This window comes from Staurois parvus, unplaced genomic scaffold, assembly GCF_062004578.1.
Source record: "Staurois parvus isolate SC_StPar_1 unplaced genomic scaffold, SC_StPar_1.0 ptg002457l, whole genome shotgun sequence".
In the NCBI taxonomy this organism is placed as follows: domain Eukaryota; kingdom Metazoa; phylum Chordata; class Amphibia; order Anura; family Ranidae; genus Staurois; species Staurois parvus.
Genome location: NW_028320253.1, coordinates 25,302 through 45,062, shown reverse-complemented (window position 1 = coordinate 45,062; position 19,761 = coordinate 25,302). Strand labels below are relative to the sequence as shown.

The following is a 19,761-nucleotide window of genomic DNA, read 5'->3' as shown; positions in this document are numbered from 1 at the left end:
TACGTCGGACTGTCTACTTTGCAAAAAGGGGTCATTTGGGGGATATCTGTCCTGTCATTTGGGGGATATCTGTACCGTCCTGACATTTGGGGGGATATCTGTACTGTCCTGACATTTGGGGGATATCTGTACAGTCCTGACATTTGGGGGATATCTGTACAGTCCTGACATTTGGGGGATATCTGTACTGTCCTGACATTTGGGGGATATCTGTACTGTTCTGACATTTGGGGGATATCTGTACAGTCCTGACATTTGGGGGATATCTGTACAGTCCTGACATTTGGGGGATATCTGTACAGTCCTGACATTTGGGGGGATATCTGTACTGTCCTGACATTTGGGGGATATCTGTACCGTCCTGACATTTGGGGGATATCTGTACCGTCCTGACATTTGGGGGATATCTGTACTGTCCTGACATTCTTGGACCTCAAGAAATTAGATTGTCTGTCAGTACTTCAGGATTGATCAATATTCAGATCTATACCATAGTTTGTGAACTCTATAACTTTCCTACAAACTAAATAATACATCCTAATTTGGGTTATTTCCACCAAAGACATGTAGCAGAATACATCTCGGCCTAAATTTATGAAGAACAATTATTTGCAAACTTTTATAACAGAAACAAAGAAAAACGTGCGTTTTTTTCAAAATTTTGTCTTTTTTTGTTAATTTAGCAAAAAATAAAAACCCCAGCGGTGATTAAATACCACCAAAAGAAAGCTCTAGTTGTGTGAAGAAAATGATAAAATTTTAGTTTGAATGACAATTGCGCGGTCATACAATATTGTACCCAAAGTGTGAGAGCGCTGAAACCTGAAAAATGGCCTGAGCAGGAAGGTGTAAAATTGCACGGTATTGAAGTGGTTAAATTTACATCTTCTCCCCCCCCCCCCCCCCCCAAATAATAGAGCTTTTTGCGGGCGGCACAGTGGCTTAGTGGTTAGCACATCTGCCTTGCAGTAATTGGGTCTTGGGTTCGATTCCCGACCATGGCGCCTCCTGCCTGGAGTTTGCATGTTCTCCCTGTGCTTGCGTGGGTTTCCTCTGGGTACTCCGGTTTCCTCCCACACTCCAAAGACATGCTGGTAGGTGAATTGTCTCCTGTCTAAATTGGCCCTAGTATGTGTACAGTTGTGACCAAAATTATTCAACCCCCAATGCTGTAAAGGGGTTTAGGGACTATAGTGTACATTTGGAATTGTATTCAGAATCAAATCCTACAAGGACGTTGTAACTACCCAAATGCAACTAAAATGACATCAATTGTTTATGTAATACAGTAGTAAATGGTTCTTATGTGGTTTCTTCATTGCCACAATTATTCAACCCCTTAAAGACTACCACTCTGAAGAACAGAGGTTCATACAGGTGCTTTCCATCAGGTATTGAAAACACCTGTGGATGTCACCGAGCAGCAATCAAGCATAATAAGCACCAATTAGGCAGCTTTAAAATGACTGTGATACTCAGCTCCTTCTAGACATTTACTGGTGTGGTTACAAACATGGTGAAGGCAAGAGAATGGTCCAGGAAGACAAGAGAAGAGGTGATTTCTCTTCACAGGAAGGGCAATGGCTATAAGAAGATTGCAAAGATGTTAAACATACCAAGAGACACCTTAGGAAGCATCATTCGCAAATTCAAGGCAAAGGGCACTGTTGAAACGCTACCTGGTCGTGGCAGAAAGAAGATGCTGACTTCGACTGCTGTGCGCTACCTGAAGCGTAGAGTGGAGAGAAGTCCCCGTGTGACTGCTGAGGAACTGAGAAAAGATTTGTCAGATGTGGGTACAGAAGTTTCAGCCCAGACAATAAGACGCACACTGCGTAATGAAGGCCTCCGTGCCAGAACTCCCAGGCGTACCCCCTTGCTGTCTCCAAAGAATAAGAAGAGTCGACTGCAGTATGCCAAAAGCCATGTGGACAAACCACAAAAGTTGTGGGATAGTGTTCTGTGGACTGATGAAACAAAATTAGAACTGTTTGGGCCCATGGATCAACGCTATGTTTGGAGGAGGAAGAACAAGGCCTATGATGAAAAGAACACCTTGCCTACTGTGAAGCATGGTGGAGGGTCAATCATGCTTTGGGGCTGTTTTGCTTCTGCAGGTACAGGGAAGCTTCAGCGTGTGCAAGGTACCATGAATTCTCTTCAGTACCAGGAGATATTGGATGGAAACGTGATGCAGTCCGTCACACACCTGAGGCTTGGGAGACGTTGGACCTTTCAACAGGACAATGATCCCAAGCATACCTCCAAGTCCACTAGAGCATGGTTGCAGAGGAAAGGCTGGAACATTTTGGAGTGGCCATCGCAGTCACCAGACTTAAATCCGATTGAGAACCTCTGGTGGGACTTAAAGAAAGCAGTTGCAGTGCGCAAGCCTAAGAATGTGACTGAACTGGAGGCCTTTGCCCATGAAGAATGGGCGAAGATACCCGTAGATCGCTGCAAGACACTTGTGTCAAGCTATGCTTCACGTTTAAAAGCTGTTATAACTGTAAAAGGATGCTGTACTAAGTACTAAGATTGAATGTCACTTGGGGGTTGAATAAAACTGATAATGCTGTGAGCACAGAAAAGACATTTGTGGTTATTTCATTATAACTGTTATGTTATATTTGTCTGACCTACAAGTGCCTCTTTAATGTAAATGTAAGCAAGATGACTGAATGATCAAAAGCAATGTCAAACTGGCCAAAACACTCAATTTCAGTGGGGGTTGAATAATTTTGGTCACAACTGTATGTATGAATGTGAGTTAGGGACCTTAGATTGTACCCCCCTTGAGGGTTAGGGACTGATGTGAATGTACAATATATATGTAAAGCGCTGCGTAAATTGACAGCGTTATACAAGTACCTGAAATAAATAATAAATAAAATTTGATTTTACTGTGCGTTTTTTCTTTTCTGAACTATAAAAAAAGAAAAAAAAAAAAAAAACCACACGATTTTTGACTTTTTGCTATTAAACGTGTCCAGTAAAATTTTTAAAAAAAAATCAAATTTCCACCAAAATATAGGTCTTTGCTATAAAAAGAAAAAAAAAAAAAAATAAATAATCCCAATACATGTAAATTATTTGGTTTACGTGAAAGTTATAGAGTTTACAAATGGCGGTATATATAGTGGGATTTTCTTTCTTTTTTTTTTTAACTAGTAATGACGCCGATCAGCGACTTATAGTGGGACTGCGGCGGGCATTCTGATACGGAGGGGAACTGACTTTGTGTCACTGACATCCCCAGTGACACAAATACAAGTGATCAGTGCTAATAAAAAGCATGCAAACAGTGTGCAGGAGCTGACAGGGGAGAGAACTGTATTGTTTACATACATTTCTCTCCCTCCGTCAGTAATGCTCGGCGATCACTGGGTGCCAGCGAGTAATAACCGTCCGGGACCCAGTGATTGACAGCCGAGGCTGCGAATAGCGATGCGGGTAGGGCGCGCATGCGCACCCTACCAGGAGAATAAAAAACACATATACATTATATATATATATATATATACACACACATACACACACATACACACACGTACATGTGTTTTTTATTTCTCCTGGTAGGGTGCGCATGCGCACATACATATGTATGTGTGTGTATATGTATATATATATATATATATATATATATATATATATATGTGTTTATATACATGCGCACCCTACCAGGAGAATAAAAAACAAATATATATATATATATATATACACACACACATATATACATATACACACATATATGTGTTTTTTATTCTCCTGGTAGGGTGCGCATGTGCACATACATATTTTTTATTCTCCTAAAAAACACATATATATATATATATATATATATATATATATATATATATATATATATATATATATATATATATATATATACACATACATACATACATATATACATACATATGTATGTGCGCATGCGCACCCTACCAGGAGAATAAAAAACACATATGTACGTGTATATATATATATATATATATATATATATATATATATATATATATATATATATATATATATATATATATATATATATATGTGTGTGTGTGTGTGTGTGTGTGTGTGTGTGTGTGTGTGTGTGTGTGTGTTTTTTATTCTCCTGGCAGGGTGCGCATGCGCGCCCTACCCGCGTCGCTATTCGCGGCCTCGGCTGTCAGTCACTGGGTCCCGGCCGGTTATTACTCGCTGGCACCCAGTGATCGCCGAGCATTACCGACGGAGGGAGAGAAATGTATGTAAACAACACAGTTCTCTCCCCTGTATGAGTGCGCTGATCAGTGCTCTTGTAGTCCAACGAAAACTACAAGTTCGTTTGCTGTGATGGCAGATAGGACTTGTAGTACTTTCATTTACTGATCTCTGTGAATGAGCGATGCAGCTGTGCAGGCAAAGCCCCTGACAGTAGCGCCAATGTTAAATGTGACCGCATCTGCGGGGGGACAGGAATCCCTGCATGCTGTCACAGGACGGGGGCGGGAGCCGGGTGATTAGGAACATATTGCACCCTAAAAACAGGTACAACCTGTAAGATGTTCTTAAATGTCGCCTCTAAATAGTGATTTTTAAACAAGCTGAAGTACAGGTTTAGTCACACTACAATCTGCCCAGAAAAGGAATATTTCATAGAAAAAGCTTTATAAAACTCACTTTAAACCACAAAGATGATGGAATAAACATCTGTGTCAAGGTTTCATACAGGAGCCTTTCAATTTCTGGAATGTAAAACAGCAGAGCGGGTTCAGCATGTTGGATGAAGTCACGGAATATAAATTATGTACATAAACAGACGACATTCCTTCAGCTTCTCACAAACTCTCACTGCCTACTTAATAAATGTATTTAAAAAGAAGTTATAGTGATTTGGAGTTATATTTAAATTTGTAATCTGACCGGCATCTATTCCAGAACTCACAAGGCTGGGGAAATTACCATGATGGAAAAATCTTGGTATGTACAGGAGAGGAGCGTGGAGGGTATGACAGAGGGCAGTATGTACAGGAGAGGAGCGTGGAGGGTATGACAGCGGGCAGTATGTACAGGAGAGGAGCGTGGAGGGTATGACAGCGGGCAGTATGTACAGGAGAGGAGCGTGGAGGGTATGACAGCGGGCGGTATGTACAGGAGAGGAGTGTGGAGGGTATGACAGCGGGCGGTATGTACAGGAGAGGAGCGTGGAGGGTATGACAGCGGGCGGTATGTACAGGAGAGGAGCGTGGAGGGTATGACAGCGGGCGGTATGTACAGGAGAGGAGCGTGGAGGGTATGACAGCGGGCGGTATGTACAGGAGAGGAGCGTGGAGGGTATGACAGCGGGCGGTATGTACAGGAGAGGAGCGTGGAGGGTATGACAGTGGGCAGTATATACAGGAGAGGAGGGTATGACAGTGGGTGGTATGAACAGGAGAGGAGTGTGGAGGGTATGACAGAGGGCAGTATGTACAGGAGAGCAATGGGGAGGGTATGACAGCGGGCGGTATGTACAGGAGAGCAATGGGGAGGGTATGACAGCGGGCGGTATGTACAGGAGAGGAGTGTGGAGGGTATGACAGTAAGCAATATGTACAGGAGAGGAGTGTGGAGGGTATGACAGTGGGCGGTATGTACAGGAGAGGAGTGTGGAGGGTATGACAGTGGGCGGTATGTACAGGAGAGGAGTGTGGAGGGTATGACAGTAAGCAATATGTACAGGAGAGGAGTGTGGAGGGTATGACAGTAAGCAGTATGTACAGGAGAGGAGTGTGGAGGGTATGACAGTAAGCAGTATGTACAGGAGAGGAGTGTGGAGGGTATGACAGTAAGCAGTATGTACAGGAGAGGAGTGTGGAGGGTATGACAGTGAGAAGTATGTACAGGAGAGGAGTGTGGAGGGTATGACAGTGAGCAGTATGTACAGGAGAGGAGTGTGGAGGGTATGACAGTAAGCAGTATGTACAGGAGAGGAGTGTGGTGGGTATGACAGTGAGCAGTATGTACAGGAGAGCAATGGGGAGGGTATGACAGAGGGCGGTATGTACAGGAGAGGAGTGTGGAGGGTATGACAGTGAGAAGTATGTACAGGAGGAGTGCAGAGGGTATGACAGCGGCCAGCAGGTACAGGAGGAGTGCAGAGGGTATGACAGCGGCCAGCAGGTACAGGAGGAGTGCAGAGGGTATGACAGCGGCCAGCAGGTACAGGAGGAGTGCAGAGGGTATGACAGCAGGCAGTATGTGTGATAGTGGAATGTGGGGGCAATGATGGTGGGCAGTATGTGCAGCAGAGAAATGTATAGGACATAACAGCAGGCAGTATATTTAGGATAGGAATGTGGAGGGAATGACAGCAGGCAGAATGTGCAGAAAAGGAGTGTGGAGGGATAAGAGCAGGCAGGAAAGGAGAGCATAGGGTATGACATCACACACAAGAACTGAGCTGCTAAACCAATGCTGGGAGGGAGGACAGGTGATCTGAGCTGCCGGGTCACTGCTAGGAAGGAAGCTGATTAATGCTCCAATTTAAATCTTTCCCTTATTTACCTGAAAAGGCATGAAGAGGAATCTGGCTAATCAGACCCAATATCTGGGAGCGGTGACAACCATTCCAATGTGGAAGGCACTTGAAAAGGAATTCTTCAGTTCCTGAAAGCCCATCCTGAGTAAGACACAAAGGTTAGATTATGGTCATGGTATGCTTATGTCTTACCCAAAATGAATCAATGAACACATAAGAACTTCAGTCATGAAACACGTCTGAAAATGTAGGAAAATGGGATTTTACTTGTAACAATCATTTTCTTGGAGCACATCACAGGACACACAGCATCCTCATAGCCATTACCATAAGGGTTATGCTGTCATTTTCAAGCAACTGGACACTGGCAAAAAAAAAAAGGAAGCAGGAAGACCCCCATCTAGACAAGTCCCCCTCCGTTAGGCAAGGCTTCAGCTTTTATAGCAAGTCATAAACCACAAGACAGAGGTGCAGGATCTCTGTGCCCCCATGATGAAATCTAAGAAAAGGATTTCACAAGTTAAAAAAAATAAATAAATACATAAAATCACATTTTCTATATCGTACATTGCGAGACATAGAGGATCTTCATTAGGTGTTATGATAGGAATGTCCCAAACCCCTGAATATGAGGGGAAGGCATCACGGCAACAAGCCAACTGGTCCCAAACAAACCAAAACAGGTTGGGGTCTCACGAAAGACTGCAAAGCTCACCAACCGAAAGAAGCAACCTCAACGGCTTTAACACCTGCTTGGTCAAACGTCGCGTTAGTATGAACCAGGGGCGGACTGACAACTCATGGGGCCCCCGGGCAATAGGGGATCATGGAACCCCTGTGTCCTTTCCCAAACTCAAAAAAGTCTATGAAAAAGGTACCAAGGGCATCTCATGGGGCCCCCTACTGACCCCGGGCCCTCGGGCAGTGCCCAAGTTTCCAAATGGTCAGTCCGCCCCTGGTATGAACCGACGACAAGGTAGCAGCTTTGCAAACTTAAGCTACTGAAATCTAAATGACATATAGCCCGGGAGGCACTGGCGCTCCTAATAGAATGAGCGGTCACCAAAAATGGTGGAACTTTGCCCTTTAGACCACAAGCTGGAGAAATAAGCTGCCGAATCCAACGAGAAATGGTGCATTTGGAAGCTGCGTGACCTTTACTTTGGTCTTCAGGAAGCACAAAAAAAAAAAAAAAGGATTTAGATGGAAGAATATCAGCAGTTGACTTCAGGTAACATCTGATAGCAAACTACATTCCAAGTGTGAAAAGTCTTGTCCCCAGCACCTGAGGTTTAGGACAGAAAGAGGACAATACAATGTTCTGGTTGAGATGGAATGAGGAAACTACCTAGGGCAGGGGTGGGCAACTGTGGCCCTCCAGCTGTTGGTGAACTACAAGTCCCATCATGCCTCTGCCTTTGGGAGTCATGCTTGTAACTGTCAGTTTTGCAATGCCTCATGGGCCCTTTTAGTTCTACAACAGCTGGAGGGCCACAGTTGCCCACCCCTGACCTAGGGTAATAAGGACAGCTGAGGTCATGAAACCACCTTGTCAAGATGGGAGCACCAGGAACAACTTCTTATAAAATAATAAAAGCGAACAGCCAATTCCAAAAAACTCTGCAAGCCAAAGTAATGGCAACCAGAAAATAACAGTCAGGACTATGGAATATCCTGGATGGGTTTACCACCGCTGGAAGAGCTCCTCCATTATGAGCCACCACAAGCCCACTCCTTGAGAGACAGTTGACAGCTGAGAAAATCTGCCTGCCAGTTTTCCATGCCTGGAATATAGACAGCGCAGAAACATGGAGTTCTTTCCAAAACAAGATGAGATCCACTTCTTCCTGGGCCACCCAACTTCTGGTGCCTTCTTCACGGTTTATGTATGCCTCTGATATGGCACTGTCTGACCGAACCCTCACAGGAAGGCCCTTTAGCTGCACTGACCAACATAGTAAGGAAAGGCGAATCGCCTTCAATTCCAAGATGTTGGTGGACAAGAACCTCTCCTATGGTGACCAAGTTCCCTGGACCGACTGATTGTCCAGAACTCCACCCAAGTCCACCAGGCTGGCATTCATCCTCAGGACCATCCAAGATAGAAGAAATAATTTTTCCCATTTGCAGCACCTGTGAGGAGATCCACCAATCCAAAGACCTCGTACTGGAGAGTAATAGCACTTCTGTCCCATACCACCAAGACATTCCATTGGAGGGGCCTAGAATGAAATTGGGCAAAGGGTACTGCCTCAATGAACTCCCATGCAAAGTTGAATCAAGAGATTTGTCAGCATCCTAAGCAAGTCCACCCAAGTCCTCAGCACAAGACATTTGTTCAGAGGGAGGATCACTCTTGCCTGGACGGTATCTAGGATCAGGCCCAGATATTCTAACCTCAGGGCTGAGCTTGGTAGACATTTGTAAATTCAGAACCCAACCTAACCTCTACCTGAAGTTCACTAAAGGGTATGTTACCATGGATATCCCCAGCTATACAGTCCAGACACATCACACCTCTATCCACCGTCAAACTTGTGACAAGCCAGGATAGTGCCTTGCTGTGATTATTGACAGTCCATCATACAACACGTACCTGTCCACTATACATGTACTTGACATCCCACACGAGAAAAAAAAAAAAAAAAAATTCCTTGTATATGCATAAACATCAATGCTAGGTTCAAGTCCATAATTAACACACATTTGTATAACATCTGTTACAATTTATGTCATCTTCTATATTGATTGTTTGGACTGTGTAAATGCAGTATATGCACACTCACCGGCCATTTTATTAGGTCTACCTGTTCAATTGCTTGGTAACACAAATTGCTAATCAGCCAATCACATGGCAGAAACTCAACGCATTTAGGCATCTAGACCTGGTAAAGACGACTTGCTGAAGTTCAAACCAAGCATCAGAATGGGGAAGAAAAGGGATTTAAGTGACTTTGACTCCAACAACTACAGTCAGGTCCATAAATATTGTGACACTGTACTACTTGTGGGGTGGGTGAAGAAGATTTTTTTTTTTTCTTTACACCGATTGCTTTTACACCCATAAAGGCTGTAAAAGCAATAATTTCTCCTTCTCTCTGGCTGTATTCTTGCAGCCATTGAGAATGTTGTGCGAGCTGTGATTGGTCACAGCTTGTCACATGGTACAAGACTGTTGTGAATAGCCCTGTACCATGCGACCTCTGTGATCATTCACAGATTCCACACGTAGTAAGCAATGATGTCAGAAGTGACATCTTGCTTACTACTCTTCATGTGATCACTGATTGGCCAATCAGTGATCACATGATCGGGACCTCACACAGAGGTCCCGTACGATGATCGGTGTTCCACTGTGTCCCAGCGGGCACCGGATCGCGGTGCTGCGCACTCCCAGGGAGTGCGCACAAGTGAGGAGGCCAGAAATGTGGTGCGCTTGTCGTTTCCTATGAGGCGAGTTAAGATCACCAACATGGTTATTTTCCTTCTGTAAACTACTAATCCCCCCACTCTGAAAAGCGTTAATACTCCTGCGCTTGGGAAGTGGGCCCGAAAAAAATGTCAGTAGGCTGCAATCATATCCTGGCTCTCTCGCCTTGCTGCCCTCACAAAACTGGGAGAAGTCTATAGTAGAGATACTGCAATGAAAAGAAAAAAAAAAAAACAAAAAACAGGACGACGCACTGTACTAGTGTATTATCCATAAAATATGGCTCTTTCGTACTACTTGTGACACTTTTCTTTGTATTATTTTTCATTTCTTTTTAGTTTTTGTTTTTTTTGTTAAAGGATAATGCACTAGGCCAGAGTGTCCTCTGTTTTGTTTGTTTTTGCAGAATCCCCCAGCTCCCCATGAAATGGAAATGAACACAAAAAAAAACAACAAAAAAACACAGGCGTTACTAATGTCAAACTGTAGTGAAGAACAAAAACAGAGCTCTGATGAAGAAGGGACACCCAACCCCCCCCCCCCCCCCTAGAAACGCATCAGCGTCATTCTGAGAATTTCCCCTTCGGATGGGATTCGCATGCATCTCCTTATCGTAGGCTGCGCTTTTGGATTTCATATGCCTGTTTTATTACTATTCTTGTGAGTAGATCTCCTAAATCAATAAATTTACTGTTTACGGAGGTCATGCGCAAGGTTTTTGTTCTTCACTACAGTTTGTATCAAGCTTCCCCAGCTTTGTGTTGGAGCTGCACAGCCTTTCATCGGTTTGGGACGAACTTCCATACATCTTTATACTTTTTATACTACTGATCCATCGGCCCTCCACTGGTCAGGGTCCCTGAGTGCAGGAGGTGTTGTAACTGTTTATTTTTAACCTCTTCACGCTGGCCGTACGCAAATGTGCGTCCTCCCGGTGTCTGGGCCTAGACGCCGGGTGGCCGCACATTTGCGTTCTATTAAAAAAAAGACATATGTGCTGAGAACAGGCGCCCTGCGCGCTCCCAGCACACACGTCCGATACTCACGGAAAGGTCCTGATCTCCTCTTTCGATCGGGACCTTTCCCGTTCATGTGACCGCCGTGACACGCCGTCACATGACCCTGAACTTTGCCCCGCCCCTCAGCTTCTGAAACCCTTAACCACTTCCAGTCCAGACACTGTCACCCCCTTCCCCCCCAGGCCAATTTTCAGCGCTATCACACTTTGAATGACAATTGCGCGGTCATGCAATACTGTACCCATATGAATTTTTTACCATTGTTTTGAGACAGATAAAGCTTTATTTTGGTGGTATTTATTCACCGCTGGGATTTTTATTTTTTTTTGCTATGTAAATGAAAATGTCCAAAAGTTTTTTAAAAAAGTGTTTCTTATAAAATTTTGCAAATAAATAATCTTTCATCATAAATCTTGACCAAAATTTATTCCGTTATATTTTTAGTAAAAAAAATTAAAAATAAAATAATAAGCCAAATTAGTTTATAACCAAAAATTATAATTTTTTAACATTTTTTTTACATTTTTATTTTTTTATATTCTTTATGTTTTTTTTTTTTTTTACATACTGTCACCCTAGCAGTACAGTGTCACCATGGTGACACTGTACTACTTGTGGGGGGTGATGAAGATTTTTTTTTTTTTTTACAGTGATTGCTTTTACACCCATATAGGATGTAAAAGCAATCATTTCTCTTTCTCTCTGTCTGCATTCTTGTAGCCATTGAGAAATACTGAGTGAGCTGTGATTGGTCACACCTTGTCACATGGTACCAGGCTGTTGTGAATAGCCTTGTACCATGTGACCTCTGTGATCATTCACAGATTTCACACGTAGTAAGCAATGATGTCACAAGTCTGGAGGACACAGCGGGCACCGGATCGCGGTGCTGTGCGCTCCCAAGGAGCGCGCACAGCTAGAAATGGCGGGTGCCGTTTATGAACAACAACCCGCCCCTGGAGTGCCACCGCCCTGCCGTTTATAAACAGCAGGCGGACGGCAAGAGGTTAAAGGGCCGGGAGGCGCCAGCATGAAGGGGTTAATGTCAAGCCTGGGTGACAACCATGGCTCCCTCCATAGATACAGTAGCAGAATAAGTGTTGTCACCCTAGGACAGGAAACGTGTTACTGGCAGGATCACCAAATGAAACAAAAAGCCAGAAAACAAAGAAACTCATGCAGCCATCTCATCTAAGAACTGGTAAGCCGCAAAAAATTAAATTTTTTTTTTAAATTTAGATACACTTTACCATTCATTGAATATACAAGGAAAGAAAACACCGCATACCTGGAGAAATTCTTGAGCAGTCACAACAGTATCCAGAAAGGAAGCTACATCTTCTTTAGACAGTTTTTTTCCATTGTACCAGGCGCATTCTGGATTAAGAATTTAAAAAAAAAAACATTACAACACAAAAAAAACATAAAAAAACATTGAGCGCGATAAAATGTTTGGACTGAAAATGAATCCTAAAACTAGCACACAGGAAACATACCCAACAATTACCCGTCCAGATAGTTCTTTCTTGACCTGTCTACTAATCACAGTCAAAACCCTATATTCTCTCCCCACACTACAACTTTCCATTTATTCGGTTTAGTTCTCAAACTCCACCACTAGGGGCACCATAATTTCGAGATATTTTTCAGACGATTAAAAAACAAAACAAAAAAAAAACACCATACCACCTGCTCCATTCCATCTCCCTCAATGTGGTATAAACCCGGGTTCACACTGCTGCGGTGCGGAATGTGCAGAGTTTTCTATGCGAATTCCGCACCGCATCAGAAGTGTGCCCCGTACATGCAAACTGCTGTGGGTGTCTATGTTTAGTTAACAACACCCCGAAAGCGGTCGGCAAAAAACGCGGTGCGATGTGCAGAATCGGATCGCATAGGTGTGAATGCCCATGCGATCCAATTCTAGTGCGGACCCAAAAAAAAGGGTCCTGCACCTTTTTGGTTCGGGTGCGGTGCGAATAGAGCCATATAAAATGTACGGCTTCGATCGCCCCGCACACAAATTTCATGTGATCATAACACTGCCACTAATGACATCACCGACCTTTTCTCTAAATATCACCCAAACCGTACTCTCCGCTCCTCGCAAGACCTCTTACTCTCTAGTTCCCTGGTCTCCTCCTCCCATGCTCGTCTCCAGGATTTCTCAAGGGCTTCACCCATCCTCTGGAACTCCCTACCCCAAGCTATCAGGCTATCTTCTACTCTGCTCACTTTTAGGCGCACTCTTCAGGGAAGCCTACCCCGACCCCAGCTAATATTGGAATCCCCTACTCCTCCTACCACTCCATCCCCCACAGCTAATTACTTCTTGTACCACTATCCCCTCCCTCCTAGATTGTAAGCTCCAAGGATCAGGGCCCTCTAATCTCTCTTGTATTGAACTGTATTGTTACTGTATTGTCTCCCTCCATAATATAAAGCGCTGAGCAAACTGTCGGCGCTATAGAAGTCCTGTATAATAATAATGTGATTTGCACAGGATTGCGGTGCGGTTCCTGTGCGAATCACATGCGACATACCGCATGTATGTGAACCCAGGCTTACTCCTTCATATTATTTATATACCGTATTTGCCGGCGTATAAGACGACCCCCCTACTTTTCCTGCTAAAATGTAGTGTTTGGGCTATACTCGCCGTATAAGACTACCCCTCTTCCAATGCACACCAGTGGGAGGAATAGTGCCCCATCATTGATGTCAGTGGGAGGAATAGTGCCCCATCATTGATGTCAGTGGGAGGAATAGTGCCTCATCATTGGTGTCAGTGGGAGGAATAGTGCCCCGTCATTGATGTCAGTGGGAGGAATAGTGCTCCGTCATTGGTATCAGTGGGAGGAATAGTGCCCCGTCATTGGTGTCAGTGGGAGGAATAGTGCCCCATCATTGGTGTCAGTGGGAGGAATAGTGCCCCATCATTGATGTCAGTGGGAGGAATAGTGTCCCATCATTGGTGTCAGTGGGAGGAATAGTGTCCCATCATTGGTGTCAGTGGGAGGAATAGTGCCCCATCATTGGTGTCAGTGGGAGGAATAGTGCCCCATCATTGATGTCAGTGGGAGGAATAGTGCCCCATCATTGATGTCAGTGGGAGGAATAGTGCCCCATCATTGGTATCAGTGGGGGGAATAGTGCCCCATCATTGGTATCAGTGGGAGGAATAGTGCCCCATCATTGGTATCAGTGGGAGGAATAGTGCCCCATCATTGGTATCAGTGGGAGGAATAGTGCCCCATCATTGGTATCAGTGGCAGGAATGGTGCCCCATCATTGGCGTCAGTGGGGGGAATAGGTGCCCCATCATTGGTATCAGTGGCAGGAATGGTGCCCCATCATTGGTGTCAGTGGGAGGAATGGTGCCCCATCATTGGTGTCAGTGAGGGGTGGAATAGTGCCCCATCATTGGTGTCAGTGGGAGGAATGGTGTCCCATCATTGGTGTCAGTGGGAGGAATGGTGTCCCATCATTGGTGTCAGTGGGAGGAATGGTGTCCCATCATTGGTGTCAGTGGGAGGAATGGTGTCCCATCATTGGTGTCAGTGGGAGGAATGGTGTCCCATCATTGGTGTCAGTGGGAGGAATGGTGTCCCATCATTGGTGTCAGTGGGAGGAATGGTGTCCCATCATTGGTGTCAGTGGGAGGAATGGTGTCCCATCATTGGTGTCAGTGGGAGGAATGGTGTCCCATCATTGGTGTCAGTGGGAGGAATGGTGTCCCATCATTGGTGTCAGTGGGAGGAATGGTGTCCCATCATTGGTGTCAGTGGGAGGAATGGTGTCCCATCATTGGTGTCAGTGGGAGGAATGGTGTCCCATCATTGGTGTCAGTGGGAGGAATGGTGTCCCATCATTGGTGTCAGTGAGGGGTGGAATAGTGCCCCATCATTGGTGTCAGTGGGGGGAGGAATAGTGCCCCATCATTGGTGTCAGTGGGAGGAATGGTGTCCCATCATTGGTGTCAGTGAGGGGTGGAATAGTGCCCCATCATTGGTGTCAGTGGGGGGAGGAATAGTGCCCCATCGTTGGTGTCAGTGGGGGGGGAAATAGTGCCCCATCGTTGGTGTCAGTGGGGGGGGGGAATAGTGCCCCATCGTTGGTGTCAGTGGGGGGGGGGAATAGTGCCCCATCGTTGGTGTCAGTGGGGGGGAGGAATAGTGCCCCATCGTTGGTGTCAGTGGGGGGGAGGAATAGTGCCCCATCGTTGGTGTCAGTGGGAGGAATAGTGCCCCATCGTTGGTATCAGTGGGAGGAATAGTGCCCCATCATTGGTATCAGTGACACCAATGATGGGGCACTATTCCTCCCACTGAGACTTGCTGACCCTGTTCTCGTATGGTGCTGCTGCAGCCAGCATATGTGGTTGCAGCAGCACCTCTACACAGAGCACTTACCTGCTGCTCCGGCACTCAATTTTCGTGGGGCCGCTCGGCTCCGCCCCCTCGCCGGTGATTGGCCGCCTGTGTGCCTTTCCTGAGCTACAGTTCTGGCGGCCAATCACCGGTGAGGAGGCGGAGCCGCGCAGCCGCACGAACATCCAGTGGCCGAACTGAAGGAGACGCCGCACTTCCTGGACCGGATCGTCGTGGGACTGGATCCAGGTAAGAGACGTCAGCCCCTGCAAACCCCTGTACTTAATGCCGCAGCCCCCCTAACATGTGTACCGGCGTATAAGACGACCTCCGACTTTTGAGAAGATTTTCAAGGGTCAAAAAGTCGTCTTATACGCCGGCAAATACGGTACTTAAAGCCGAGTTCCACTCACCCTGTCAAACAATAAAAAAAGTCAGCAGCTACAAAAACTGTAGCTGACTTTTAAAAAACAGCCACTTACCTGTCCCACAATCCCACGGTGTGTCCCCCGCATCCCGTTTCACCGGCCATCCTGCATTCCAGGTGGCCGGCATCTTCAGTGTGGGCACCCAGCTTGCGGCTTCACAGCCGGGTACCCACTGCGCATGCACGTGTAGTGCTGCGCTTCATGAATGGTCCTGTTGTCTTCTGGGACCTGTCACGTGTCCCAAAAGACTACAGGGAGGGAAGACACCTTCCGCTTCCGATCGCCTAAGCGTTTGGACCGGAAGTGGGAGCGGGTACCTGTCAAATTCGGGTACCAGCTCCCCAAAAGGTGCCAATCCGTAATGGGAAGCGGGGGAGCAGTCCTTAACCCCTTCCTGCCGGCGCCTCCTGGCCCTTTAAGAGTTTCAGACGCAGGGAGGCGGGCCGTGGTTTAGGGATCATGTGACCGCCGTGACGACGCGTCACGGCGGTCACATGATCGGGAAAAGTCCCGATCGAAAGAGCAGACCGGGACCTTTCCATGAGTACCGGACATGTGTGCTGGGAGCGCGCAGGGCGCGTGCTCTCAGCACATCCTTTTTTTTTTTTTTTCTTAATAGAACGCAAATGTGCGGCCGCTCGGCGTCTAGGCCCAGACGCCGGGAGGACACATATTTGCGTACGGCCAGCGTGAAGGGGGACCAGCGTCGTCACGGCGGTCACATGATCGGGAAAAGTCCCAATCGAAAGAGCAGACCGGGACCTTTCCATGAGTACCGGACATGTGTGCTGGGAGCGCACAGGGTGCGCGCTCTCAGCACATAGGTTTTACCTTACATTAAACGCAAATGTGCGGCCGCTCGGCGTCTAGGCCCAGACGCCGGGAGGCCGCACATTTGTGTGCAGCCGGTGTACAGGGGTTAAAGCGGAACTTCCCCTTTTGGTTGGAGCTCCGCTTTAATCCTCCATCCAATCTCTCATTGTTGTGGGGAGGGGGGGGGGGGGGGGGCGGTCCCATGCCTGCCAAAATTTGGGGCTTAAGCCTTTTGCAGCACTAATTAAAATGGTATAATAGACTATTTTTATATTGTTTTACTGGTATCGCTGTCCTATAAAACAGGCACACCCACGGATCTTTTTGAATAGTTATCCCCAAATCTCCTGTATATATTGAATTACCTCTTGCCAATACAGAGATGTCCAATTCCTATCACCCGGGACATTTAGTTCCGGGCGCTGGGCAAGTAGGTTTTTTTTTTTTGCCCTTAGCAGGGCTCACCAGTCAGGTGGAAGCAATCTGCTGCCCGATTGCTTCCACACAGCCCACAGGGTTAGTATCTTCCCCACGATATGTCCCGGGCTCCGCTTGCCCATCTGTGGGCCTGAGACTGGTTGGGGGGGTGCCGAGGGATGTGGTATAGGGAGGGAGGAGGAGAGCGGACACAACCGCTCCCCTCCCATTCTCCTGATCCGGACGTGATGTGACGTCACTTCTGGGTCCCCGTTCAACAGATTCCCGTGCACTATACTGATGACCTATAAAGGGGCTTTAAAAGTGTTGCCTATAGAAAATCTAGGGTACTAAAGTATGCTGCCGTTTCACGAGCGCGTGCAAATTTAAGGTTTGACACGTTGGATATCCATTTACTCGATGCAACCTCATCTTTTATATTTTACAAAAAAAGTTTATACTTTATTGCTTTTTGTGCATCAGAATTGCGCCCCGTACATGCAAACTGCTGCGGGTGTGTATGTTTAGCTAACAACACCCCGAAAGCGGTCCGCAAAACGCGGTGCGATGTGCAGAATCATATCGCAGAGGTGTGAATACCTATGCAATCAGATTCTAGTGCGGACCCAAGAAAAGGGACCTGCACCTTTTTGGTGCGGGTGCGGTGTGAATAGAGCAGTATAAAATGTGCCCTAAAATTAACAGAAGTGTATTTTTTACTGACATTTTGCGTTTCCTAGATCTTTGTGATCATATCGTGCGACATAAAAAAATTGGAACTACCGCTATTTTATTCTCTAGGGTCTCCGATTTCAGAAAATATACAATGTTTTGGGGGGTTTTGTGTCATCTTCAGGCCTAAAACCATTTTTCAAACATGTGCAAATAATGCAAAAGACCACTCGAGCAGCAAAAGGGATAAGCCGGACACTCCCCTTTCCTGACGAGCAGCCAATTGGTGTTCATTACACTGCAAGGTCTCTCTCCTCCCTGCTAGTCCCCGGTGCAATGCTGGAGAGAGGAGGGGGAGGGGAGGGGGAGATAAACAACGCAATGTTAAAAATATTAAACATTTAAGTCGCCATAAAGCCCCAGACATTCCTTAACCACTTCCAGTCCGGACGCTTTCCCCCCCCACTTCCAGTCCGGACGCTTTCCCCCCCCACTTCCAGTCCGGACGCTTCCCCCCCCCCACTTCCAGTCCGGACGCTTCCCCCCCCCCCCACTTCCAGTCCGGACGCTTCCCCCCCCCCACTTCCAGTCCGGACGCTTCCCCCCCCCCACTTCCAGTCCGGACGCTTTCCCCCCCCACTTCCAGTCCGGACGCTTTCCCCCCCCACTTCCAGTCCGGACGCTTTCCCCCCCCACTTCCAGTCCGGACGCTTTCCCCCCCCCCACTTCCAGTCCGGACGCTTTCCCCCCCCCACTTCCAGTCCGGACGCTTTCCCCCCCCCACTTCCAGTCCGGACGCTTTCCCCCCCCACTTCCAGTCCGGACGCTTTCCCCCCCCACTTCCAGTCCGGACGCTTTCACCCCCACTTCCAGTCCGGACGCTTTCACCCCCACTTCCAGTCCGGACGCTTTCACCCCCACTTCCAGTCCGGACGCTTTCACCCCCACTTCCAGTCCGGACGCTTTCACCCCCACTTCCAGTCCGGACGCTTTCACCCCCACTTCCAGTCCGGACGCTTTCACCCCCACTTCCAGTCCGGACGCTTTCACCCCCACTTCCAGTCCGGACGCTTTCACCCCCACTTCCAGTCCGGACGCTTTCACCCCCACTTCCAGTCCGGACACTTTCACCCCCACTTCCAGTCCGGACACTTTCACCCCCACTTCCAGTCCGGACACTTTCACCCCCACTTCCAGTCCGGACACTTTCACCCCCACTTCCAGTCCGGACTCTTTCACCCCAAATTCCAGTCCGGACACTTTCACCCCCACTTCCAGTCCGGACACTTTCACCCCACTTCCAGTCCGGACACTTTCACCCCACTTCCAGTCCGGACACTTTCACCCCACTTCCAGTCCGGACACTTTCACCCCCTTCCAGTCCAGGCCAATTTTCAGCTTTCAGTGCTGTCGCACTTTGAATGACAATTGCGCGGTCATGCAACACTGTACCCATATTACATTTTTTTAGCATTATTTTGAGACAGATAAAACTTTATTTCTGTGGTATTTATTCACCGCTGGGATTTTAATTTTTTTGCTATATAAATGAAAAATTCCAAAAATTTTGAAAAAAAGTGTTTTTCTTATAAAATGTTGCAAATAAGCTTTCTTCATAAATCTTGTCCAAAAATCAGTTATCTTTTTAGTAAAAAAAAAACAAACCCAAATTAGTTTATAATTAGAGATGAGCGAATTTTTCAAAAATTCGATTCGGCTGATTCGGCGAATTCCAGTGTGAAATTCGATTCGATGCGAATTTCTTCGCTACGAAGATGACTTATAAAAAGGGTTTCTAGGCTTCAGAGAGCCTTTAAATTAGTGCAGAACACTGTACCTTTAATTTAAATGCCCTTGGAGATGAGGAAAGAGAAGGAGAAGGAGAAGGATGAGAAGAAGGAGAAGGATGAGAAGAAGGAGAAGGATGAGAAGAAGGAGAAGGAGAAGGATGAGAAGAAGGAGAAGGAGAAGGATGAGAAGAAGGAGAAGGAGAAGGATGAGAAGAAGGAGAAGGAGAAGGATGAGAAGAAGGAGAAGGAGAAGGATGAGAAGAAGGAGAAGGATGAGAAGAAAGAGAAGGATGAGAAGGAGAAGGATGAGAAGGAGAAGG

General features: G+C 46.6%; 1 protein-coding gene across 1 annotated transcript in view; it reads right to left on the bottom strand.

The window, feature by feature from the left end:
- The window catches only part of LOC149430853 (centromere protein I-like), a gene marked incomplete at its 3' end in the record, with an annotated part of 50,926 nt that overhangs the window by 12,465 nt on the left and 18,700 nt on the right, over nt 1-19,761 (bottom strand). The window contains exons 6-8 of the mRNA XM_089665991.1: nt 12,240-12,328; nt 6,529-6,643; nt 4,663-4,727 (exon numbers count right to left, since the gene is read on the bottom strand). Coding sequence (XP_089522117.1) covers nt 4,663-4,727; nt 6,529-6,643; nt 12,240-12,328 — 269 coding nt within the window. The remainder of the gene's footprint in view (nt 1-4,662; nt 4,728-6,528; nt 6,644-12,239; nt 12,329-19,761) is intronic.